We start from the raw sequence: 26,543 nt of genomic DNA, 5'->3' as shown, positions 1-26,543 counted from the left end.
ACCGATGACTAATATCAGCCGATACCGATGTCGATGCTGATATGTCGCGCATCTGTTGAATTTAAATTCCTTTTTTTTTTTTTTTGCAACTATTGTTTTCACATTTTGAGGACTGCTGGAGAATCCTGTCATGACACCAAAATCTAAGCGTTTCCAGCCTGGCTGGTGTTCTGCAAACTCTTCACTAATGTGGCGATGAATACTAAAGCATCCCACAATTTACAGACTTTAATTTTTGTCATAAAAATAAGCACAATTTTGGATAATATTTCTTTAATTTCACAATTATTTGCTACTTTGGCCAAAAATATTAATATTAATTTTAAAATACCATCGTTAAAAAGTGTTTTGCAAACATTTAAATATCCCCACATGGTCAGGGTCATAGATTCCTGCAAAAAGAGGCAGAAGGTAAAGCTTTTACAGTAACTGAATCTGATTTGTGTGTAAAATCTCCATCCTCGCTGCTCAGCGTCTCATTTCCACACAGAAGTGCTTTAAATAAATCACATTTTCAGAAACAGGAGCAGCGGATGCTCACAGAACAGAGCTGATTGGGGTTCATGTTTTATCCTGATTTATGGAGAAAAATGTGATGTACACTGCAAAAACAAAATCTTACAAAATACTTTGGTTTAATTTCCAGTAGAAATAACTTAGTACACCTGAAATAAGACAAAACTAACTTAAAAGTAGCTTTTCAGCAAGCTAGTAGTTTGTTTTAAGCTAATAATTGCTGAATGTAGTTTTTTTTAAAACTTAAAACATTTTTCCTGTTTTAAGAGAAAAAACAGTGGAAGTACCATAGTGCTTTTTGCATATACATTCAAGAATTACTCTCTTAAAACAAATTTATTTGTCTTTCTTGAAGATTACTTTTAAGTTAGTTTTGTCTTATTTCAATTATGCTAAGATACAATAGAAACTAGTCAAATGTAATTTATCATAAAATTGATGTTGTATTAGTGTTTTTTCCCCTGTTTTTAGCTGTTATGAATGTTTTTATTTCTGGATGGGAGATGCTGTGATGATGCCTGGAGCTCAACACATCTCCAACTTTAACAGATTATTTTACATAAAAATATCAGTAAATGTTAGAGCTGAGTTTCTTTGGTATTTATCCCTCTAATTCCTATCAAGAGGACGTCTCAGATTTTAACGTCACACAGATAAGAGTTTACATCTTGGATATGACAGCAAAAGTTTTAGGGGAAGTTTTCATAATAATCCTACAAATCAGAATGGGGACCATGCATGAGGTTATAATGAAGGAGGGGAACATTAACTCAGAAACAAAATGAAAAAACACTTTGAAATTCAACACAAACACATAAACATTAAATTATTCTTTGTATTTACACTTTTAAATGGGTAAAAAAAAATACTATATACATCTTATATACATCTTCAAAACACTTTCAAACAGTTCATAGTAGTTTCATGAACACAGAATTAAATGTGTAGGAGAATAAAAGATAGATATAAGCCTACATATAAACAAACAGTACATGGTTTGATTTCCAGACTAGATGACATTTATTTCAGTTTTAAGACATAAGAATTGATTTGGATTTAATTTGTAAACATCCCTGATACTGTGGTAGGCCTTTATCTGGCCTTTTTTATTTAAAAGTGTAGCAAAAAAAATAGTAATGTTTAAAGAACTTCTAAAAAGTCTGAGGAAATATTGAGCAGCATCACAACATTTAGAGAAAGTCTGGGTAAATATACAGAAAACTCATTTCCTTCGACATAAACTGAGAATATGTGTAAAGTTTTTTGATAAAAGCAGGAACGCCTGATTAGAAACATGTTTATGAGAGCAGCATGAAGAGCAGCACACAGTTTAGGTTTCATTCTGTCAGTGCCAGTTTACCCAGTTCACCGCCCAGTCTGACCACTGCGGCGGAAATCCCTCCACCCCCTGTTAATGCACCCTCTTAATGTAAAACGTATCGATCAGTCCGCGCTACAAGCCCTCTAAACGGATCATTTTACAGCAGAAGGCCGCAGAGAAACAAACAAACAGCGCATGTTAGCAGATCTGCGGCGAGTTTCTGCGCAGCGCAACGAGGAGCGAAAAGTTCCAGCAGACACTTCCTGGAAAAACTGAGCTGGCACCAAAACCCCCGAAAACTTTTATATTTAGATTAAAACTGGAAACATTCGGCAGATTCTTTCCTTCACTCATCCGACTTCAACTAATAGAGCTGCGTTTTTATGGAATATGGGCTTAAAGCGAAAGAAATGCGCAGAAATGGGGAAAATGACTCGATTATGTAACAACAGACTGGAGTGAAGTCAGATCGGAAGAATCGATCAGATTATAATCCAACCAAACCGTCGCAGCTTTTTTCTAACTTTACTATGAAAGATTTGGACCAGAAACGGACTCACCTCTTAAAGTTTGCGGAAGAAATCTAAACTCCAGCCTGTTTGTCTTCCTATTGGTCATGTGGCTCTCATGTTACAGGGAAGAGGCACACCCTGCCTCACTAGCAACTAGGCTGGTGAAAAAAGGGTGTTGCTCCTCAACCTAGATAAAATGGCTCCTTTACTGCTAGTGCCTAAAATTAAGGAACAAATTACATATAATCATGTTTTTAATGAGGTTTAGATCCCAAGAATGGGATTAAATCTCAGATTAATGATGACCAGATGACAAAGACTGCCTTATTCTGTTGTTTATTACAAATTAAAGTGAATTATACATATAATTCTGATTGTACTTGGTTTGTCCAGCTTTAATATATTGCACCAAAAGCATCATTTATGTATATAATATTAACAAATGTAAAAAAAAAAAGATAATTTCTTCACATTCTGCATATTCTGTGGTATAATGAAACATCTTGATTATCAGACTAATGGCTCACCTGTTCTGGAGCTTTTAACCAGACGACAAACGCAGTTTATCTGATCTCCTGTAAAACGGAAATTCTGAATTATTCTAATGTTCATTCTAAATATAAAGTAGAAGCTCTGAAGGTGGATTTTATTTTCACACAAACATTGACAATGAGACTCAGACCGGAAGGACCAGAACATCAAAGCTTATGAATACATGAAAGAGACAATAAGTTGTGGTTTTCAGGTGGTAGAGGCTGAAGCTGCTGATCCCACCTGGAAAAAATCCCAAACTGATGTGTTGGCTTCAGTTTAGTCTGCATTTTCAAGTTAAAATTAGATTTTTTTGATGTTTAGCAAGAATTACAAAGCTGCCACATAAGATAAACTGCAAATGATATTGATATTTATTGTCATTTTTTTTATTTTATTTTGCCTAAACAGATAGATCTGAGTTCATAACTCTGTCAGTGCCTCATGTTATTGGTTTATTTCAGGTTTTCTGTTGCGTTAAAGCTAATGCTAATGCTAAAGCTAAAGGGCAAGTCCAAGGTCTGAGTCTGGGCGGATATTTTAAATCTTAGAATGACTCAAAAATAAAACGTTCACAAAAATTTAAAAAAAAAAACTTGCAAGAAACATTTTTAACAATCACATTCTCAGTGCAAAAAGGTCTTGAAATGCTATATTTTTTTATTTTTACACCAACATCACTGACCTCCTGAAGCAAATCTGATCCAAATTGTTTCTAAAGTCGCTTTTCTGTAACCTGGAAACAAACTTCTGCTTTTCCTGGACTAGCCGTTAGCTTCAGTACCTTTCTTTAAGCCAGATGTCTGAAACTCCAGTCCTCAAGTCTCAACGTTTGGATGGATTCCTGCTACAGCAGCTCGATCAGACCAATAATCAATGACCAGGCCTTTACAAAGCTTCCAATAGGGAAGTAATTCAGACGTTTAGTAGCAGGGATGCATCTAAAAGTGTTGGAGTTACAGACCAAATGAACCCAGTAAGAGCTAAACAGAAGCCACCTTCTTCTGATCAAAGAATCTCAACACAGTTCTGCTGATAATTAAAACAATTTGACAGCCTTTAATTACCGATTATGCTCAACATGTTGTTTCAAACTCTTGACAGAAATGAATTAACACTATAAATGAACCACAGATCTGTTGTAGGCATGTCCATTGTGGAGTGTGTGAATGAAAGGTGAAACATCTGGTGGATATCGAGCTTTCTGCTTAATGTCGACTCAAACGACATGAATCCAAGAAGCCGGCTCTGACATTTTCTATGAAAACCTTAATTTGCGTAAGAGGAAACATTGAGAAGAAGTAGGAAGTTCTGCGAGACACGGAATCACAAAGCAGTCCCCAAAGCAGATTATACACCATTAGATACAGATCCGTATAGACTAGATGTCCTAAAGTCTCTCCTCTGAGTGCGTCCTGGTCCTGGGCGTCTACTCTGGATGGATGCACAGGTAGGCCCGTTTGTGTTTCCCGAAGTAGTAGCAGTCCTCCTTGAAGTTGTTGGTCTCCACCACGGCCTTGTAGTGGCTCACGGCGTGGACCAGGCAGGTGGGGAAGGTCTTGTTCAAAGACAAAGCCACCGCCATCATGTTGCCCTTCAGCTTCTGCTGCTCGATCTGCTCCTGGATCTGACTCTTGTTGATGGGCTGCGGGTCGACGCAGAACGACACCACCACCTTGATCTTGTTCTTGGTCAGAATGTCAAACCAGTTGGCTCCGCCGCTGCCGTGGTACTTCTTTCCCGCCAGCCAGTTGAAGAAGAAAATGCGCTCCCGGTCTCCGAAGGCCCGGATGGACCAGCTCACCCAGTCGTACTTTTTAACCAGAAGCTGCAGGAGGCGTTTGGGTAACTCGGTATCGACGGTGCCGGGGTTGTCCTGGAGCTTGTGCTCCAAGTCTGTCTTGGCCTGCGTGGCGAAGTTCTCGGTGCAGTCGTCCACGGCCGCTTTCATGCGTTTCTCCACGTCCTCCATTCGGTCTTGCCACTTCTTGACCATCTCCTCTCCGACGATTCCCTCCTGGAGCGCAGCGTGGCCCATGACGGCGATGATGCCCACCACGAACAGCTTCTTCAGCCGAGCGCAGAAATCCTCGACCGCCCTCCTGCTCCGCTGCTCGACGGAGAGCACCGTGTCCAGCATGGGGTCCCCCGACGTGTTCTCGCCCGTAACGGCGTTGTAGAGGGCGTCCAAGTTCAGGTCGCTCTCCGTGTTCTCGTAATGGCTCAGGAACTTCTCCTTCTTCTTCTCCCTGAACTTCGGCTTGGCGTTGACAAAGTCCTGAAACTTTTCGTACTGACTTATAATCTGCGCCTCCCGGTCAAAGTTCTGTTTGTTCATGGAGGTTTTCTGCAGCTCCAGGGCGAGTTTGTCGATCTCGTCTTGGATCCCCTCCAGTTTTGAGTTGACTTTTTCGAACTGCTGAGTCAGGTAGCGAGCTTCCTTGCCGTCCGGGTTGCTGAGGAGTTCGGCAGAAGCCACGAAAACGGCCTCCAGGATGGGGTGAAGCTGGCCCACGGTGGCGGCCAGCACCTCGGAGGCTTGGCCCATGATCTCCACGCCTTTCTCGATCTTGTCCCTGTTTTCAACGAGCCAGTCTGCCACACTATTCATCTCTAAGTTTGTCACAGTAACCAAAACTAATCAGAAATCCAGAGAGTTTGCTGGTGCCTGAAAGGAGAGAAAACATGGAAAAAACCCTTGTAAAGTTCATTATAGTGTGTTATTTAAACCTACTTTCAAACTTTCAGTATATAGCTTTTATCATTTTTTTTTCAGATATTTGTTGAAACTGTCACCATTTTGTGACAGATAATCTGTGAAAAGATTGATCTCCACTTTCTCCCTGAGCTACTATTGCTGTCTGCAGAAATGCATCAAAATCAACCAATCAGAGCCAGGAGGTGGGGCTTAGCACTGTCAATCATGCTCATGTATGCACCAATGTTCTAGTGGTGGAGAAACAGCTTACAGTTACAGGAAAACCGTTTGTCTGCCATCATCAGTGGCTGTGCTCACTAGCCTTAGCATTCTGTGCTAGCTGCAACGTAGCAGAGAGCAGCGCCACACAAGGGGTGATTGACAGCGCTAGTTAGCACTGGCAGAAGGCATAACAAACTGTCATGACATGGCAACATTTTCGATAAATATGTTAAAAAATGTTTTATAAAGTTACAAACTGCAGCTTTAAGAGTCAAAGTAAACAGACAGGTGACGCTAAGCGTTTTTTTCCTAGAGGACAAACGAACACTACAATAAACGAAAGGCTTGATCATGTCAGTACATGTTGGCATCCGGTTTCAAGCCGCGCCCTCACAGCCGCACTTAATGACAGGGACTCCTCAGGCCTCCATGGCTTTGACAAACACCACACAAAAAAACACAAAAAGGCACAAATGATTCACTTCTCCACAGAAACAGAAATCAACGGTGATGCGTGTACAGATGGATTATGATGTGAGTTATTGTGCAACGTAGCAGCGCTGGCCCTGTGGGGTCGTTACTTTACTGCCCCAACAGCCAAGGCCCAAAGCAAACACAGATGTTCAGAGCAGGGGAAAATCAGGGTTTATATCAGTAAAATCATTTGTTTTTCAATGTAAAATACTCTGGAGAGATGAGCTCAATCATTTCATGAAACAGGCACACCCAAATCTCTCCCGCTGCACTTGTTCATGACTTTAACCACCCGTCTCTCTTCAGCTTAATTACCACCAAATAATCTGAACGCCTCTCAGTCCTAACATGGAGGAAAGTCCAAATGTGTGTAGCTACAGATCACAGACTCACCAATTATTACAGCAGAGATGAGATCACTGGTGTCTTTTTCAGCCTTTTCCTAACATCGTGCTAATTAGATTCACATTATTCAGTCACATGTCCTTTTACAAACATCCACATGTGAGCCAGCTGATGAGAATAAAAACAGTTAAAGCCAACTTTAAAAATTTAATATGACGCAACACGCTCAAATTTGTGATTAATGTGTGATTGTGTTGTTTAATGCTGGGAAGTAAGGTCATATTTAGGAAAAGGTTTTGTTTGTTGGAGCTAAGCTTATCTAATGAAAAGGAAAAAAAAAGGCGAGTCCGTCTGAGCTCTTGATCAAACACTGGTCAGGTTATCTGCTTCAGCAGAGACCACAAAGTGTTTCAGAAAACCACAGCAGAGAACGCTGCTTCACGAAAATCATTTTAAATTTACAATTTGAAAAGGAAAAAAGCAGCATAAATTCTGGTTTCTTTCACCGTTTCTGTGCTTTTCTCTACAAAACAGAGTCATGATAAAAAAAACTGAAACTGTAAAACTGCAAGTAACTGAATAAAATCTTAAGAGTTTTCTCTCTTTTTTCTTTCTTTTTTTCTTTCTTTCTTTCTTTCTTTCTTTCTTTCTTTCTTTCTTTCTTTCTTTCTTTCTTTCTTTCTTTCTTTCTTTCTTGTTCTTTTCCTTTCTTTCTATCTTTCTGCTAAATAAATGATAAAAACTCACCTTTTTGGCTAAATATTCCAGTGGGCTGCAGTCCAGTTATCCAGAAGTCCAGCTGCGCCTGTGAGCACCAGCTTCCTTGGGATTTATTTATACTCTCTCTCCCTCTCTCTCTCCCTCGCTCCCTCTCTCTCTTTCTCTCACCCTTTCTCTGTGCCTGTCTCTCGTCACTCCTCCTTTTGAAATTCCTCCTCCATCCCGTTCCAGCATTCCACCAGAACCCACTCCACAGAGACTGACACAGATAACATCCTGTAAACACTCCCCCATGCAGGGACTCCGTGCACCCTGGGAAAATCCGCTCTGATGTGATGGACAAAGAGAGAGGGAGAGAGAGAGAGAGAGAGGGGGGGAATAAAAAGGAGACCAGTCACTGCAAAGCTCGGAAAAGTGGCCCATCAGGACAAAAAGCTTCTTGTTGCAGCTCAAACGTGTTGCCATGGACACCGGACCGGCTTCTCTGAGCTGGGCTCGCTTTAAAACCGACCCGGCTGAGGAAATCCTCTCTTCTTTCTGATGCAATCCAGTAGAAAATGTTTCCATTCTAGAAAAGACACAATTACACATCATAGTTTTGTTTCTCAGTCCTGTTTTTTTGCTGACTCAAAAATTTTGCTCTTTGTTATCTGGAATTCAGTTCAAACCGGCCAAGAGAGCATTCATCCAAAAACATTACATCTTACCGGGGATTTCTGTCTAGTTTCTAGTGCAAATATCTTATTACACCTGAATTAACCCCCTATGACATACCGTTGCCCTCAGGCAACAAACCCAAATCCGGTTCCGGGAGGTATCAGGGTCCAATTTTATGACTGATATGTAATTAAGGGCCACCAAGCTCCCAAGGAATGCAGGAAAATATTTTTTCCCCAAAAAACAAAAAGACATGCCATAGAGAGTTAAAACAAAACAAACATACAAGTAACTTTTCAACATGACCCTGGAGTTTATTTTATTTAAATATTTCCTTAAACTTAATGAAAAGTTCTATTTCCAGTGGAACTGGTTCTTTCTTTAACTCAATGTTAAGTATTTATCGACCTGAAACAAGTTCATATATCTTGCTAAAAAGTTACTTATAAGTTAGTTTTGTCTTATTTAAATGGTAATAAGATATTTGGACTAGAAACTAGACAAAAATACTTGATATGATTTTACTTTTTTACAGTGTCTTTAATCTGTTACTGTAAGATTTCCTCAATAATTAAATGTTGGATATTTTACACAAAGTGTCTCAAACAAAACTTGACTTAAGATTAAGTTTTATTTTTATAGTTTGCATGACTTTACCCCATATTGCATCTAAAAAAGCAAAGATAACTTGCTTTTTCCATCCATTTTTGTTAACTTTCCAGAAAATATGTGGAAATATTGACCTAAATCTCTGAATCCACTCAGTTGTGATGGATGTAAGCATAGCGAAGAGTCCTTGAGTCACAGCACAGGCTGGTGAAAGACAGTCTCTGTCTCTGAGGATCCACCATGACGGCCTTTAATGGACGGCAGGCGGGAAGCGGAGGAAACGCTGGCCGTAGCAAACTGGAGCTGGTCAGCAGATCGTGTTCCTGTGTCGTCTCGCTGTCAGATCTCACACTCAGCTCCGCCATCGGAAAGCAGACTTTCACAGGGACTCAACAATATGTGGCCTGATAGAGCAGCAGAGGCCGGACTGTCACACCAAATGGGTTGTTCTGCTGCAAGTTTGTTTTCTCTGAAAGAACGGAAAGAAAACACAAAATGCTCTGACATTTTGGAGCTTTGATCAAACAATGCGGAGCGTTTCCAGCATCAGAGGAACGCTGAGCTTGTTGGAAAATCTGGGCCTTTGTTGTTTGTGGTTTCAGGACCTTCAGGTGGAAACGTTGATGGAAATACTTGAGATAATGAGAGCCAGCTGAGGGGAGGGAGGCAGAAAACTGCTGGCTTCAGGTAGAAAACAGTCATAGGAACATCATCAAAAAATTCATTTGATTTTTAATTTGATAAAAACCGACATTTTTAGATGAGCAAAAATTAGTTGATACACTATAAAAACACAAAATGATGCCAAGTAGTTTTGTTCTAATTTCCAGTGCAAATACCTCAGTACAACTGAAAGAAGAAAAAACTAACTTAGAAGTAACTTTTCAGAAAGATATAGGAGTTTGTTTTAAGTCAATAATTCCTTGATTTATTGATTTACAAAAATAAATTCATGTTTTGAAAATATGTTAATTAATTTAGATGCACTTTTTATATTACTCTCTTCTGATGAGTTTTCCACCTGAGCTCTGCAGAGACTGAAAACCACCTCATACCAACCAGAATATATCCAAGCCTGCTACTGGAAAGCTGAGTGGAAGGAAAAAGTGTGATATAGAAAGGTGCATAAGCAAAACAGAGAACTACAGCCTTGAAAAAATTGTGAAGCAAAGTCCACTGATGGGAGTGAGGAAGTTTTGCAAAGAGCTGGAGTCAAAGCGACCGCCAGATGGAACCAGAACCGTCACGGTCAGGAGCCATTTCATCTCTGGGTTCTGGTCCACTGGGTTTTAAAAAGTCCAAAGTCACAGCAGCCATGGAGCAGGACATGTTACAGCACTTTATTCTTCCTTCTGCTCCAAGCTTCATGGAGATGCTGATTTAATCTTCCAGCAGGATTTGGTGCTGACCCACAATGGTAAAAACACCAGTACCTGCTTCAGTCACCATGGCAACACTGTGCTTGACTGACCCACAAACTAGTCTGACCACTTTCTGTAATAAATCAGCTTTTGGTTTGTGGTCATTCAGACAAAACTACTTTCTCTTGTTTTCTGCATTCTGAACATTAAATAATGTTTCCTTATTTTCTTCATCAACAAGAGAAAATTAGAATATATAAATGATCGCAAACAAAATGTTACCAAATAATCTAAAATATCTTTGTACACTTGAAAAAAGTAACTTACAAATAACTTTTCCACTTGTTTTTAGTCAATAATTGTAGAAAGTATTGGTTTCATTGGCAGTTGTTTTCACTTATAACACTGGAACAAGTTGTTGTTTTATGTATTTTTAACTGGTTTTAATAATTTTTGCAAAGTCCAGTTCCTGTTTGTGTCTGGAAGCTGGGATGATAAATGACTTCCTTCTGTAAGGAAGCTGTTGGCTGGTTTTATCAGATTGAAGATGGTTTTTGTTTCCACATCATCATAAGCAGAAGATGCACCATCATCAACTATATACGTCAGAAAATCCTGTTTGCTTTTATGGGATTGATTGGTTATATACTAAAGTAAAAAAAAGATGCAAACTCAAAGGACTGAAGTATAAAACAGAGTTAGAACTGTTGAACTGAGTGTTGCACATACCTGATTGCTTCCGTCTCATAAAAAAAACTAGATTTGTTTGACAGGTTTTCTCCTCCCATCCTCTACATCATTAAAGAATTGCTTCATTACTGAAAGTTCCTGTGGGAAAGGAGGGATTCAGTAACTGCCGTTTTGGATTTAGTGGACTCCCATGGGAAAATAAATATGGGCGGGGCTTTAAAAAGAAAAACCTGTTCCTGGAGAAACAGGTCCTCGACCGCTGGATTTCACCAGACGCTAAAACACAACAGGAAGAAACGAACAAGCTACTCACAAAGTCACTTTTAAATATAAAACTAAGAATCCAAATGAGATGCAGAGCTTCTGCTTTAAATTACGTTAATTTCTCCTTCTCACTCAAACTGAACTAAAATGCAGAACGAATGTTTCAGTCAGCTGAGACTTTTCCAGCCCTTCAGCCTCGAAGCATTCAGAAGTGAAAAGATGCTGGCAACATAAATGAATCAGCGCACTGCAAAAACACTAAATATGAACAAATATTGGTCTAGTTTCTGGTGCAAATATGTTACTTGNCAACACATCTCCAACTTTAACAGATTATTTTACATAAAAATATCAGTAAATGTTAGAGCTGAGTTTCTTTGGTATTTATCCCTCTAATTCCTATCAAGAGGACGTCTCAGATTTTAACGTCACACAGATAAGAGTTTACATCTTGGATATGACAGCAAAAGTTTTAGGGGAAGTTTTCATAATAATCCTACAAATCAGAATGGGGACCATGCATGAGGTTATAATGAAGGAGGGGAACATTAACTCAGAAACAAAATGAAAAAACACTTTGAAATTCAACACAAACACATAAACATTAAATTATTCTTTGTATTTACACTTTTAAATGGGTAAAAAAAAATACTATATACATCTTATATACATCTTCAAAACACTTTCAAACAGTTCATAGTAGTTTCATGAACACAGAATTAAATGTGTAGGAGAATAAAAGATAGATATAAGCCTACATATAAACAAACAGTACATGGTTTGATTTCCAGACTAGATGACATTTATTTCAGTTTTAAGACATAAGAATTGATTTGGATTTAATTTGTAAACATCCCTGATACTGTGGTAGGCCTTTATCTGGCCTTTTTTATTTAAAAGTGTAGCAAAAAAAATAGTAATGTTTAAAGAACTTCTAAAAAGTCTGAGGAAATATTGAGCAGCATCACAACATTTAGAGAAAGTCTGGGTAAATATACAGAAAACTCATTTTCTTCGACATAAACCGTGAATATATGTAAAGTTTTTTGATAAAAGCAGGAACGCCTGATTAGAAACATGTTTATGAGAGCAGCATGAAGAGCAGCACACAGTTTAGGTTTCATTCTGTCAGTGCCAGTTTACCCAGTTCACCGCCCAGTCTGACCACTGCGGCGGAAATCCCTCCACCCCCTGTTAATGCACCCTCTTAATGTAAAACGTATCGATCAGTCCGCGCTACAAGCCCTCTAAACGGATCATTTTACAGCAGAAGGCCGCAGAGAAACAAACAAACAGCGCATGTTAGCAGATCTGCGGCGAGTTTCTGCGCAGCGCAACGAGGAGCGAAAAGTTCCAGCAGACACTTCCTGGAAAAACTGAGCTGGCACCAAAACCCCCGAAAACTTTTATATTTAGATTAAAACTGGAAACATTCGGCAGATTCTTTCCTTCACTCATCCGACTTCAACTAATAGAGCTGCGTTTTTATGGAATATGGGCTTAAAGCGAAAGAAATGCGCAGAAATGGGGAAAATGACTCGATTATGTAACAACAGACTGGAGTGAAGTCAGATCGGAAGAATCGATCAGATTATAATCCAACCAAACCGTCGCAGCTTTTTTCTAACTTTACTATGAAAGATTTGGACCAGAAACGGACTCACCTCTTAAAGTTTGCGGAAGAAATCTAAACTCCAGCCTGTTTGTCTTCCTATTGGTCATGTGGCTCTCATGTTACAGGGAAGAGGCACACCCTGCCTCACTAGCAACTAGGCTGGTGAAAAAAGGGTGTTGCTCCTCAACCTAGATAAAATGGCTCCTTTACTGCTAGTGCCTAAAATTAAGGAACAAATTACATATAATCATGTTTTTAATGAGGTTTAGATCCCAAGAATGGGATTAAATCTCAGATTAATGATGACCAGATGACAAAGACTGCCTTATTCTGTTGTTTATTACAAATTAAAGTGAATTATACATATAATTCTGATTGTACTTGGTTTGTCCAGCTTTAATATATTGCACCAAAAGCATCATTTATGTATATAATATTAACAAATGTAAAAAAAAAAAGATAATTTCTTCACATTCTGCATATTCTGTGGTATAATGAAACATCTTGATTATCAGACTAATGGCTCACCTGTTCTGGAGCTTTTAACCAGACGACAAACGCAGTTTATCTGATCTCCTGTAAAACGGAAATTCTGAATTATTCTAATGTTCATTCTAAATATAAAGTAGAAGCTCTGAAGGTGGATTTTATTTTCACACAAACATTGACAATGAGACTCAGACCGGAAGGACCAGAACATCAAAGCTTATGAATACATGAAAGAGACAATAAGTTGTGGTTTTCAGGTGGTAGAGGCTGAAGCTGCTGATCCCACCTGGAAAAAATCCCAAACTGATGTGTTGGCTTCAGTTTAGTCTGCATTTTCAAGTTAAAATTAGATTTTTTTGATGTTTAGCAAGAATTACAAAGCTGCCACATAAGATAAACTGCAAATTATATTTATATTTATTGTAATTTTTTTATTTTATTTTGCCTAAACAGATAGATCTGAGTTCATAACTCTGTCAGAGCCTCATGTTATTGGTTTATTTCAGGTTTTCTGTTGTGCTAAAGCTATTGCTAATGCTAAAGCTAAAAGGCAAGTCCAAGGTCTGAGTCTGGGCGGACATTTTAAATCTTAGAACGACTCAAAAATAAAACGTTCACAAAAATTAAAAAAACTTGCAAGAAACATTTTTAACAATCACATTCTCTGTGCAAAAAGGTCTTGAAATGCTATATTTTTTTATTTTTACACCAACATCACTGACCTCCTGAAGCAAATCTGATCCAAATTGTTTCTAAAGTCGCTTTTCTGTAACCTGGAAACAAACTTCTGCTTTTCCTGGACTAGCCGTTAGCTTCAGTACCTTTCTTTAAGCCAGATGTCTGAAACTCCAGTCCTCAAGTCTCAACGTTTGGATGGATTCCTGCTACAGCAGCTCGATCAGACCAATAATCAATGACCAGGCCTTTACAAAGCTTCCAATAGGGAAGTAATTCAGACGTTTAGTAGCAGGGATGCATCTAAAAGTGTTGGAGTTACAGACCAAATGAACCCAGTAAGAGCTAAACAGAAGCCACCTTCTTCTGATCAAAGAATCTCAACACAGTTCTGCTGATAATTAAAACAATTTGACAGCCTTTAATTACCGATTATGCTCAACATGTTGTTTCAAACTCTTGACAGAAATGAATTAACACTATAAATGAACCACAGATCTGTTGTAGGCATGTCCATTGTGGAGTGTGTGAATGAAAGGTGAAACATCTGGTGGATATCGAGCTTTCTGCTTAATGTCGACTCAAACGACATGAATCCAAGAAGCCGGCTCTGACATTTTCTATGAAAACCTTAATTTGCGTAAGAGGAAACATTGAGAAGAAGTAGGAAGTTCTGCGAGACACGGAATCACAAAGCAGTCCCCAAAGCAGATTATACACCATTAGATACAGATCCGTATAGACTAGATGTCCTAAAGTCTCTCCTCTGAGTGCGTCCTGGTCCTGGGCGTCTACTCTGGATGGATGCACAGGTAGGCCCGTTTGTGTTTCCCGAAGTAGTAGCAGTCCTCCTTGAAGTTGTTGGTCTCCACCACGGCCTTGTAGTGGCTCACGGCGTGGACCAGGCAGGTGGGGAAGGTCTTGTTCAAAGACAAAGCCACCGCCATCATGTTGCCCTTCAGCTTCTGCTGCTCGATCTGCTCCTGGATCTGACTCTTGTTGATGGGCTGCGGGTCGACGCAGAACGACACCACCACCTTGATCTTGTTCTTGGTCAGAATGTCAAACCAGTTGGCTCCGCCGCTGCCGTGGTACTTCTTTCCCGCCAGCCAGTTGAAGAAGAAAATGCGCTCCCGGTCTCCGAAGGCCCGGATGGACCAGCTCACCCAGTCGTACTTTTTAACCAGAAGCTGCAGGAGGCGTTTGGGTAACTCGGTATCGACGGTGCCGGGGTTGTCCTGGAGCTTGTGCTCCAAGTCTGTCTTGGCCTGCGTGGCGAAGTTCTCGGTGCAGTCGTCCACGGCCGCTTTCATGCGTTTCTCCACGTCCTCCATTCGGTCTTGCCACTTCTTGACCATCTCCTCTCCGACGATTCCCTCCTGGAGCGCAGCGTGGCCCATGACGGCGATGATGCCCACCACGAACAGCTTCTTCAGCCGAGCGCAGAAATCCTCGACCGCCCTCCTGCTCCGCTGCTCGACGGAGAGCACCGTGTCCAGCATGGGGTCCCCCGACGTGTTCTCGCCCGTAACGGCGTTGTAGAGGGCGTCCAAGTTCAGGTCGCTCTCCGTGTTCTCGTAATGGCTCAGGAACTTCTCCTTCTTCTTCTCCCTGAACTTCGGCTTGGCGTTGACAAAGTCCTGAAACTTTTCGTACTGACTTATAATCTGCGCCTCCCGGTCAAAGTTCTGTTTGTTCATGGAGGTTTTCTGCAGCTCCAGGGCGAGTTTGTCGATCTCGTCTTGGATCCCCTCCAGTTTTGAGTTGACTTTTTCGAACTGCTGAGTCAGGTAGCGAGCTTCCTTGCCGTCCGGGTTGCTGAGGAGTTCGGCAGAAGCCACGAAAACGGCCTCCAGGATGGGGTGAAGCTGGCCCACGGTGGCGGCCAGCACCTCGGAGGCTTGGCCCATGATCTCCACGCCTTTCTCGATCTTGTCCCTGTTTTCAACGAGCCAGTCTGCCACACTATTCATCTCTAAGTTTGTCACAGTAACCAAAACTAATCAGAAATCCAGAGAGTTTGCTGGTGCCTGAAAGGAGAGAAAACATGGAAAAAACCCTTGTAAAGTTCATTATAGTGTGTTATTTAAACCTACTTTCAAACTTTCAGTATATAGCTTTTATCATTTTTTTTTCAGATATTTGTTGAAACTGTCACCATTTTGTGACAGATAATCTGTGAAAAGATTGATCTCCACTTTCTCCCTGAGCTACTATTGCTGTCTGCAGAAATGCATCAAAATCAACCAATCAGAGCCAGGAGGTGGGGCTTAGCACTGTCAATCATGCTCATGTATGCACCAATGTTCTAGTGGTGGAGAAACAGCTTACAGTTACAGGAAAACCGTTTGTCTGCCATCATCAGTGGCTGTGCTCACTAGCCTTAGCATTCTGTGCTAGCTGCAACGTAGCAGAGAGCAGCGCCACACAAGGGGTGATTGACAGCGCTAGTTAGCACTGGCAGAAGGCATAACAAACTGTCATGACATGGCAACATTTTCGATAAATATGTTAAAAAATGTTTTATAAAGTTACAAACTGCAGCTTTAAGAGTCAAAGTAAACAGACAGGTGACGCTAAGCGTTTTTTTCCTAGAGGACAAACGAACACTACAATAAACGAAAGGCTTGATCATGTCAGTACATGTTGGCATCCGGTTTCAAGCCGCGCCCTCACAGCCGCACTTAATGACAGGGACTCCTCAGGCCTCCATGGCTTTGACAAACACCACACAAAAAAACACAAAAAGGCACAAATGATTCACTTCTCCACAGAAACAGAAATCAACGGTGATGCGTGTACAGATGGATTATGATGTGAGTTATTGTGCAACGTAGCAGCGCTGGCCCTGTGGGGTCGTTACTTTACTGCCCCAACAGCCAAGGCCCAAAGCAAACACAGATGTTCAGAGCAGGGGAAAATCAGGGTTTATATCAGTAAAATCATTTGTTTTTCAATGTAAAATACTCTGGAGAGATGAGCTCAATCATTTCATGAAACAGGCACACCCAAATCTCTCCCGCTGCACTTGTTCATGACTTTAACCACCCGTCTCTCTTCAGCTTAATTACCACCAAATAATCTGAACGCCTCTCAGTCCTAACATGGAGGAAAGTCCAAATGTGTGTAGCTACAGATCACAGACTCACCAATTATTACAGCAGAGATGAGATCACTGGTGTCTTTTTCAGCCTTTTCCTAACATCGTGCTAATTAGATTCACATTATTCAGTCACATGTCCTTTTACAAACATCCACATGTGAGCCAGCTGATGAGAATAAAAACAGTTAAAGCCAACTTTAAAAATTTAATATGACGCAACACGCTCAAATTTGTGATTAATGTGTGATTGTGTTGTTTAATGCTGGGAAGTAAGGTCATATTTAGGAAAAGGTTTTGTTTGTTGGAGCTAAGCTTATCTAATGAAAAGGAAAAAAAAAGGCGAGTCCGTCTGAGCTCTTGATCAAACACTGGTCAGGTTATCTGCTTCAGCAGAGACCACAAAGTGTTTCAGAAAACCACAGCAGAGAACGCTGCTTCACGAAAATCATTTTAAATTTACAATTTGAAAAGGAAAAAAGCAGCATAAATTCTGGTTTCTTTCACCGTTTCTGTGCTTTTCTCTACAAAACAGAGTCATGATAAAAAAAACTGAAACTGTAAAACTGCAAGTAACTGAATAAAATCTTAAGAGTTTTCTCTCTTTTTTCTTTCTTTTTTTCTTTCTTTCTTTCTTTCTTTCTTTCTTTCTTTCTTTCTTTCTTTCTTTCTTTCTTTCTTTCTTTCTTTCTTTCTTGTTCTTTTCCTTTCTTTCTATCTTTCTGCTAAATAAATGATAAAAACTCACCTTTTTGGCTAAATATTCCAGTGGGCTGCAGTCCAGTTATCCAGAAGTCCAGCTGCGCCTGTGAGCACCAGCTTCCTTGGGATTTATTTATACTCTCTCTCCCTCTCTCTCTCCCTCGCTCCCTCTCTCTCTTTCTCTCACCCTTTCTCTGTGCCTGTCTCTCGTCACTCCTCCTTTTGAAATTCCTCCTCCATCCCGTTCCAGCATTCCACCAGAACCCACTCCACAGAGACTGACACAGATAACATCCTGTAAACACTCCCCCATGCAGGGACTCCGTGCACCCTGGGAAAATCCGCTCTGATGTGATGGACAAAGAGAGAGGGAGAGAGAGAGAGAGAGAGGGGGGGAATAAAAAGGAGACCAGTCACTGCAAAGCTCGGAAAAGTGGCCCATCAGGACAAAAAGCTTCTTGTTGCAGCTCAAACGTGTTGCCATGGACACCGGACCGGCTTCTCTGAGCTGGGCTCGCTTTAAAACCGACCCGGCTGAGGAAATCCTCTCTTCTTTCTGATGCAATCCAGTAGAAAATGTTTCCATTCTAGAAAAGACACAATTACACATCATAGTTTTGTTTCTCAGTCCTGTTTTTTTGCTGACTCAAAAATTTTGCTCTTTGTTATCTGGAATTCAGTTCAAACCGGCCAAGAGAGCATTCATCCAAAAACATTACATCTTACCGGGGATTTCTGTCTAGTTTCTAGTGCAAATATCTTATTACACCTGAATTAACCCCCTATGACATACCGTTGCCCTCAGGCAACAAACCCAAATCCGGTTCCGGGAGGTATCAGGGTCCAATTTTATGACTGATATGTAATTAAGGGCCACCAAGCTCCCAAGGAATGCAGGAAAATATTTTTTCCCCAAAAAACAAAAAGACATGCCATAGAGAGTTAAAACAAAACAAACATACAAGTAACTTTTCAACATGACCCTGGAGTTTATTTTATTTAAATATTTCCTTAAACTTAATGAAAAGTTCTATTTCCAGTGGAACTGGTTCTTTCTTTAACTCAATGTTAAGTATTTATCGACCTGAAACAAGTTCATATATCTTGCTAAAAAGTTACTTATAAGTTAGTTTTGTCTTATTTAAAGGGTAATAAGATATTTGGACGAGAAACTAGACACAAATACTTGATATGATTTTACTTTTTTACAGTGTCTTTAATCTGTTACTGTAAGAATTCCTCAATAATTAAATATTGGAAATTTTACACAAAGTGTCTCAAACAAAACTTGACTGAAGATTAAGTTTTATTTTTATAGTTTGCATGACTTTACCCCATATTGCATCTAAAAAAGCAAAGATAACTTGCTTTTTCCATCCATTTTTGTTAACTTTCCAGAAAATATGTGGAAATATTGACCTAAATCTCTGAATCCACTCAGTTGTGATGGATGTAAGCATAGCGAAGAGTCCTTGAGTCACAGCACAGGCTGGTGAAAGACAGTCTCTGTCTCTGAGGATCCACCATGACGGCCTTTAATGGACGGCAGGCGGGAAGCGGAGGAAACGCTGGCCGTAGCAAACTGGAGCTGGTCAGCAGATCGTGTTCCTGTGTCGTCTCGCTGTCAGATCTCACACTCAGCTCCGCCATCGGAAAGCAGACTTTCACAGGGACTCAACAATATGTGGCCTGATAGAGCAGCAGAGGCCGGACTGTCACACCAAATGGGTTGTTCTGCTGCAAGTTTGTTTTCTCTGAAAGAACGGAAAGAAAACACAAAATGCTCTGACATTTTGGAGCTTTGATCAAACAATGCGGAGCGTTTCCAGCATCAGAGGAACGCTGAGCTTGTTGGAAAATCTGGGCCTTTGTTGTTTGTGGTTTCAGGACCTTCAGGTGGAAACGTTGATGGAAATACTTGAGATAATGAGAGCCAGCTGAGGGGAGGGAGGCAGAAAACTGCTGGCTTCAGGTAGAAAACAGTCATAGGAACATCATCAAAAAATTCATTTGATTTTTAATTTGATAAAAACCGACATTTTTAGATGAGCAAAAATTAGTTGATACACTATAAAAACACAAAATGATGCCAAGTATTTTGTTCTAATTTCCAGTGCAAATACTTCAGTACAACTGAAAGAATAAAAAACTAACTTAGAAGTCACTTTTCAGAAAGATATAGGAGTTTGTTTTAAGTCAATAATTCCTTGATTTATTGATTTACAAAAATAAATTCATGTTTTGAAAATATGTTAATTAATTTAGATGCACTTTTTATATTACTCTCTTCTGATGAGCTTTCCACCTGAGCTCTGCAGAGACTGAAAACCACCTCATACCAACCAGAATATATCCAAGCCTGCTACTAGAAAGCTGAGTGGAAGGAAAAAGTGTGATATAGAAAGGTGCATAAGCAAAACAGAGAACTACAGCCTTGAAAAAATTGTGAAGCAAAGTCCACTGATGGGAGTGAGGAAGTTTTGCGAAGAGCTGGAGTCAAAGCGACCGCCAGATGGAACCAGAACCGTCACGGTCAGGAGCCATTTCATCTCTGGGTTCTGGTCCACTGGGTTTTAAAAAGTCCAAAGTCACAGCAGCCATGGAGCAGGACATGTTATAGCACTTTATTCTTCCTTCTGCTCCAAGCTTCATGGAGATGCTGATTTAATCTTCCAGCAGGATTTGGTGCTGACCCACAATGGTAAAAACACCAGTACCTGCTTCAGTCACCATGGCAACACTGTGCTTGACTGACCCACAAACTAGTCTGACCACTTTCTGTAATAAATCAGCTTTTGGTTTGTGGTCATTCAGACAGAACTACCTTCTCTTGTTTTCTGCATTCTGAACATTAAATAATGTTTCCTTATTTTCTTCATCAACAAGAGAAAATTAGAATATATAAATGATCGCAAACAAAATGTTACCAAATAATCTAAAATATCTTTGTACACTTGAAAAAAGTAACTTACAAATAACTTTTCCACTTGTTTTTAGTCAATAATTGTAGAATATTGATAGAAAGTATTAGTTTCATTGGCAGTTGTTTTCACTTATAACACTGGAACAAGTTGTTGTTTTATGTATTTTTAACTGGTTTTAATAATTTTTGCAAAGTCCAGTTCCTGTTTGTGTCTGGAAGCTGGGATGATAAATGACTTCCTTCTGTAAGGAAGTTGTTGGCTGGTTTTATCAGATTGAAGATGGTTTTTGTTTCCACATCATCATAAGCAGAAGATGCACCATCATCAACTATATACGTCAGAAAATCCTGTTTGCTTTTATGGGATTGATTGGTTATATACTAAAGTAAAAAAAAGATGCAAACTCAAAGGACTGAAGTATAAAACAGAGTTAGAACTGTTGAACTGAGTGTTGCACATACCTGATTGCTTCCGTCTCATAAAAAAAACTAGATTTGTTTGACAGGTTTTCTCCTCCCATCCTCTACATCATTAAAGAATTGCTTCATTACTGAAAGTTCCTGTGGGAAAGGAGGGATTCAGTAACTGCCGTTTTGGATTTAGTGGACTCCCATGGGAAAATAAATATGGGCGGGGCTTTAAAAAGAAAAACCTGTTCCTGGAGAAACAGGTCCTCGACCGCTGGATTTCACCAGACGCTAAAACACAACAGGAAGAAACGAACAAGCTACTCACAAAGTCACTTTTAAATATAAAACTAAGAATCCAAATGAGATGCAGAGCTTCTGCTTTAAATTACGTTAATTTCTCCTTCTCACTCAAACTGAACTAAAATGCAGAACGAATGTTTCAGTCAGCTGAGACTTTTCCAGCCCTTCAGCCTCGAAGCATTCAGAAGTGAAAAGATGCTGGCAACAGAAATGAATGAGCGCACTGCAAAAACACTAAATATGAACAAATATTGGTCTAGTTTCTGGTGCAAATATGTTACTTGAAATAAAACCAAATAAACTTACTAGTAGGGAGAAAATCAATTAATAATTCGTTAATATTAAAGAAAAAATTCTAGTTTATCTGGCAGATTATTTCACTAATAAGATATTTTTTCATAAGTGAAATAATCTTCCAGTGGAACTACTAATTTTTCATCAATATTAAAGAATTATTGACTAAAACTCCTATTTCTTGCTGAAAAGTTACATAGTTAGTTTTGTCTTATTTAAATGTGCAAAATTATTTTCACTAAAAACTAGACTGAAAAAGCTTGGTAAGATTTAGTGTTTTTGCAGCGCGTCCTTAGTTCAGTAAAATAAAATGCTGATTGATTTGTTTCAGTGTAAAATATGTAGCAGACTCAGGAGGTGTTTACATCCCTGCTGATGTTTTTTTTTAATCTTTTGTAAATGGTCTGTTATATTTTTTTATTCATGCTGAACATTTTTTTATTCATCCTACTTTGTTACACATTTCTCTGACTTTTAGCATGTTATTCTTAGTAAGTGAACAGTTTGCTTTCCTCAAGTTGTAATCTTGAACTTTAACTGAATTTTCACACTGTGGAACAATAAGAACCATTTACTCTATTGACCCTTTGGACGTGACGTCACGCTCTCCAGAACTCCGCCCACTCCGCTGTGACGTACCTCAAAATAACAAATACGCTCTTAAAGCTGGTCTAAGCGCAGACATCTGTAACCTAATGTCGCTTTAATTTAGATGATTTCACTTTAAAAAAATAGTCATAAGGCGCTGCGCAGTTGGCTGCATAAAGGATGCCAACCAAACTTATCATTTTATTGTATAACTTTTAAAGAGGAAAGATGGCGGCGATGGATTGCAGCCGTCAATCATAATGACTGACAGCTAATGACTGACAGCCCTCGGTGTAATCGCGGATTTACAGGGAACACAAGGTAAGAAAACTAACGTTCATTTACTTTATGAGCACAAGTGATTAGAAAGATATCAAATATCGAACTATGGAGAAGGCACGCCTAATCGTTACCATGGAGACAGTGCCGCACCTTCATGTAGCCTAGCCACATGTGGAAAAAAACTGGTTAGCATGTCGTCCTTTGTATGTTTTTAATGCTGCTCCGATTTAAGGGGAAACGACGTTTATGACAACATGAGACTGTTCACTGAATAGCATGCTAACATTCAGAGAAATGTGTAACAAAGTAGGATGAATAAAAAAAATGTTCAGCATATATATGAATAAAAAATATAACAGACCATTTACAATACATTAAAAAAAACATCAGCAGGGATGTAAACACCTTCTGAGTCTGCTACATATTTTACACTGAAACAAATCAATCAGCATTTTATTTTACTGAACTGAAAGGATGCACTGCAAAAACACTAAATCTTACCAAGTTTTTCAGTCTAGTTTTTAGTGCAAATAACTTTGTGCATTTAAATAAGACAAAACTAACTTATATGTAACTTGTGGAGTGAATTCAGGGAAAGTTTGTAATTTGATCAAAACCTCCTCCCTTGTTGCGGAGGGAGGAGGTACTGTTCGGTTTCTAAGCTAGTTATTTCAAACTTTTATAAATAGCACCATTTATGACCAACAACCAGGTGTGTTATGTTCACAGACAAATTAGCTGGACTGGAAGAAGTATGAATAAACTGGCAAAAACAACTTTGGAAATTGTGAATAAACTGAAGGCACTCTTAAATCCATATTTACTAGGTTAGCCAAAATGAGGAGAAATAGGGCTTATACAAAGTTGCATTATGTTAACATCCATAATATTTAAACTTTATGGTGTTGTAAATGTGGCCCTTCTGGCTGTTGAACCTCAGATACTGGAGGAGTAGTTTGGGTTTTGTTCTGTTTCCAGGATCTGGAGGAGATTTATGATCATCTCTGAGTCATTTGTGACGGGTCGCTGTAGAAGATCAGTGCTTTTCAGAGCTATCCGGTAATTAGGTTTAACTCCTCTGTAAAACCTAATTAGTCTTTAAAAAATATATGCAAACTTGTTGCGTCAAAATGTTTTAGTTTTCATTAAATTAGGATCTGATACCCTGACCTCTGATAAGCAGGACACAATAGTTGGATATTTTCCAGCTATTTTAGTCCAAAATCCATCTAGACATTGAATTCGTTTCATTCAAAAATGTCTCATGCCTTCAGTGGAATATTGTCTGAGTAATCGGCTGGAAAACTTGGTTTCTTTGACGCATACTTTGGTTCTGCTTTTAAGCTCAGTTTTATTCTTACCTTTGTTTTAAATGTTTCCTCAGTCAATGAGTAATTTCCCAAGCTTGTCCTTTTCTAATTTACATATTTTTCAAGCAGTATTCTCAATCAGTCCAAATGTAAATACAGAGTTTCTGACAGGTAGGATTGTCGTACGTTTGAGTTTTCATCATTTATTGACTGGATTCAGGCGATCCATGTGACGTTTTGCTCTGTTGTCATTTGATTTAGTCTTGGATCCAGAGACCAGGATGTTTCTGTTGCATCTCTCCAGGCGTTTTACAGTCCTTCACATCCTCCTGTAAAGATTGTGCCTCATCAGCGTTTGCCTGTCTTGACTTGAACACAAGAACCTGCTGGCTAATCGAGTCCACGGCTTTCTGACCACTGAAAGCTTTTCAACCACAAACCACATCCATCCATTCTTATACACTCCAGCATGATTGCTTACGATGGAATCAAACTGCCAACCACTCATTCATGACTGTAATTTCTGGAAATCACAGTAGTTTGACTTGGAAAACTCAAGGACACAAACTGGAGTGAGCTGCCTTTTATTGAAAAAACGTCTTCTGGATTCGGTCTAGTTAAAGTTGCAACAACTATTTCTTCTGGAGTGAATGAACGAGACACATTAATTCCATTTTTTCTTCCATTTACTGTTTGGTTTATTTTTAAACTGTGGAAGTGTGTTTATCTAAAACCTATTCAGCCTCAACGCTTTCACAGGACACCTTTATGAAAAATCCATTACAACTTATCATAAAACCAGAAAAAAATAAGTTACACCTGGAGGTAAAAATAAGTTTTATTTGTCCCAAGCTTCATCTTGTGCCAATAAAAAGAAACCCGGTGGCATTTGGTCGACTCTCAGCTTTTGGATTGTTCGGTAAAACTTGTTCTGCAGCACAGACAAGTTCTCCGATTTGTATTGTTCTGGATATGCAGTAGAGGTTATTGTTTTCAAATCTTCCACTGCAGTAAGTCAGTAATTGTCTGGTGACAATTGATGATGATATAAATGCTAATTCATTTCATTTTGGTGCTCAGGGCCAATGATGTGATTGTTTCTCGTGACTTTGAATAAAAGCTGAACCAGGCATTGTAGTTGTGGAGCCACTCTCTGGAGTTCATTCTCCAGCGATCAATATAAGAATTATTTATGTTATAGAGCCACATCACAAGCTAACACTAAAGAACTGGTGCTAACCATGCTACCTCCTTAGTTCTTTTTAAAAATGGTAGACACAAATATTGAAGAAATGACTTTGGTTTAGTAGCTGTTGTGATAAAACAGCATGCTAATGGATAAGCTGCATGTTTTAGAAAATATTTGTTAAAAATATTTTGTACCAATTTGTAGATGTGGAATATTTTTAGCTCATGCATGAGAACAACAAAGAGGGAATCTTTAATATTTAATTGCTTTTGTGAGTAAGATAAAGGATTAGCACGCTTCAGTGCTTGCATCACTGACAACCTACTAGCTTGTATTGCTAATATGGGTTAGCTTGGTTGAACAATAAGCAAATCCAACAGGTTCTCCAGCATCCAGCTCAGAACATGCTGATCTGGGTGTGGCGCCATTCCCAGAGACTTCCACAGAAATCTGATACATGCTCACCAAGGCTCGGTGGTTGACCTTTAGCTCGGTGGATATTGTTCTCATTTCCTGGCTTAGGTATTGTTTTTGCTGGATGTTTCCCCAAATAAGTTGATACTAAGTAAAAAAAAAATCATACATTGGACATAACAATGGATTTATTTCTCATTTACCTGCAAAACAGCAGCTTCACTGGTAAAAGCCTAAAATTATGTTTCCTGCTGGTGAGAAAAAGTTTTGAAAAACACTGCTAATGTTTTTTGATTAAACTTTTAGTTTAAGAAATGTAAAAGGGCAAATAATTTTAATCATTTAAATGAGATTGAGATCTTGGCTTTGACTAGGCCCATATCTTTTTCTCCATCCAGCTGATGAAGCAGTTCCTCTCAGCTTCCAGTGGAGGAGCTGGACCTAGAAAACAAACAAATATCCTTATGATCCTGCCAGTTTAATGCAATTCAACTGATTTGTGGCCACATTATACCATAGAGTTAAAGACATTCTCACATTCTCCTCAAAGTCCATCTAATCCACTGGTATCATTCATGATGGATTCTTCTGAACTGAACAGATCCATCTTCACCATAGGATCCCTAAACCATGAGTTCAACATGAGTTAAAGTCAATAAATACAGAGACAAAGTCATTAAGTTTGCTCCTGACCACGACCCCTTTGACCTTTTCCACTCACCCTCACAATTAGCCACGCCCCTTTGAGCAAATTGGCTCCGCCCACTTTGGTGGAATATTTCAAAAATAGTCTGGAGACGAGTTTATGCTTTTTACAGAGTGGCCATTTTCTGCATTTTCTTTTAACAAGTTAATTTACTGATGGTTTTATTGAGAAAAACATGAAACACTAACAGGAAAACCATCATCCATCCATCCATTTTCTGAACACCCTTGTCCCTCAGTGGGGTCGGGAGGGGTGCTGGTGCCTATCTCCAGCTAACGTTCCGGGCGAGAGGCGGGGTACATCCTGGACAGGTCGCCAGTCTGTCGCAGGGCAGGAAAACCATCAGAAACATGTAAAATTAACCTGATAGCTCAGGAAAACCATTGGGAAAATGCAAAATTAACTTTTCTCGAGAAAACAGGAAAAAGAACAGAAAACGATTATCAAACATTATTAAACCATTCACTGTTCATGTCGGCTGGGCCAGTCAGCACTAAAACACTACAAGAACAAAGCTAATTGTTAAAAAGATGGTGTCACATTATACTTAGATCATCCATCCATCCATCCATCCATCCATCCATCCATCCATCCATCCATCCATCCATCCATCCATCCATCCATC

At 39.4% G+C, this 26,543-nt stretch overlaps 3 protein-coding genes across 6 annotated transcripts in view; all 3 read right to left on the bottom strand.

Moving 5' to 3' along the window:
- The window catches only part of LOC103150809 (uncharacterized), a 13,876-nt gene extending 6,234 nt beyond the window's left edge, over positions 1–7,642 (bottom strand). Inside the window, exons 1-2 of one of the 4 annotated variants that reach the window (XM_007570552.2) lie at positions 7,367–7,642; positions 2,398–2,924 (exon numbers count right to left, since the gene is read on the bottom strand). Coding sequence is in view for 1 of the 4 variants with exons in the window: in XM_007570553.2 (XP_007570615.1) it covers positions 4,310–5,491 (1,182 nt within the window). In the remaining 3 variants the exon portion in view is untranslated. Of the gene's footprint in view, positions 1–2,397; positions 5,549–7,366 lie in introns of those variants that run through there. The other 3 variants (XM_016680955.1, XM_007570553.2, XM_016680954.1) reach the window with 3 other exon arrangements.
- A 5,214-nt stretch (positions 7,643–12,856) lies between these two features.
- On the bottom strand, positions 12,857–17,810 carry LOC103150808 (uncharacterized). Its single transcript, XM_007570551.2, has 2 exons — positions 17,548–17,810; positions 12,857–15,729 (listed from the first exon to the last, which is right to left on the bottom strand). Exon 2 carries the CDS (start codon positions 15,670–15,672, stop codon positions 14,491–14,493), a length of 1,182 nt encoding a protein of 393 aa, XP_007570613.1. The 5' UTR covers positions 15,673–15,729; positions 17,548–17,810; the 3' UTR covers positions 12,857–14,490.
- Positions 17,811–25,628: 7,818 nt separating this feature from the next.
- LOC103150832 (keratin-associated protein 12-2-like) overlaps positions 25,629–26,543 on the bottom strand; it is a 2,442-nt gene continuing 1,527 nt past the window's right edge. The window contains exon 3 of the mRNA XM_007570582.1: positions 25,629–25,653. Within this exon, the coding sequence (XP_007570644.1) occupies positions 25,629–25,653 (25 nt within the window). The remainder of the gene's footprint in view (positions 25,654–26,543) is intronic.

Source organism: Poecilia formosa, unplaced genomic scaffold (assembly GCF_000485575.1).
Source record: "Poecilia formosa unplaced genomic scaffold, Poecilia_formosa-5.1.2 Scaffold263, whole genome shotgun sequence".
NCBI classification, from domain to species: Eukaryota; Metazoa; Chordata; class Actinopteri; order Cyprinodontiformes; family Poeciliidae; genus Poecilia; species Poecilia formosa.
Note: the sequence above shows the minus strand (reverse complement) of the source record. Positions and strands in the feature narration are given on the sequence as shown.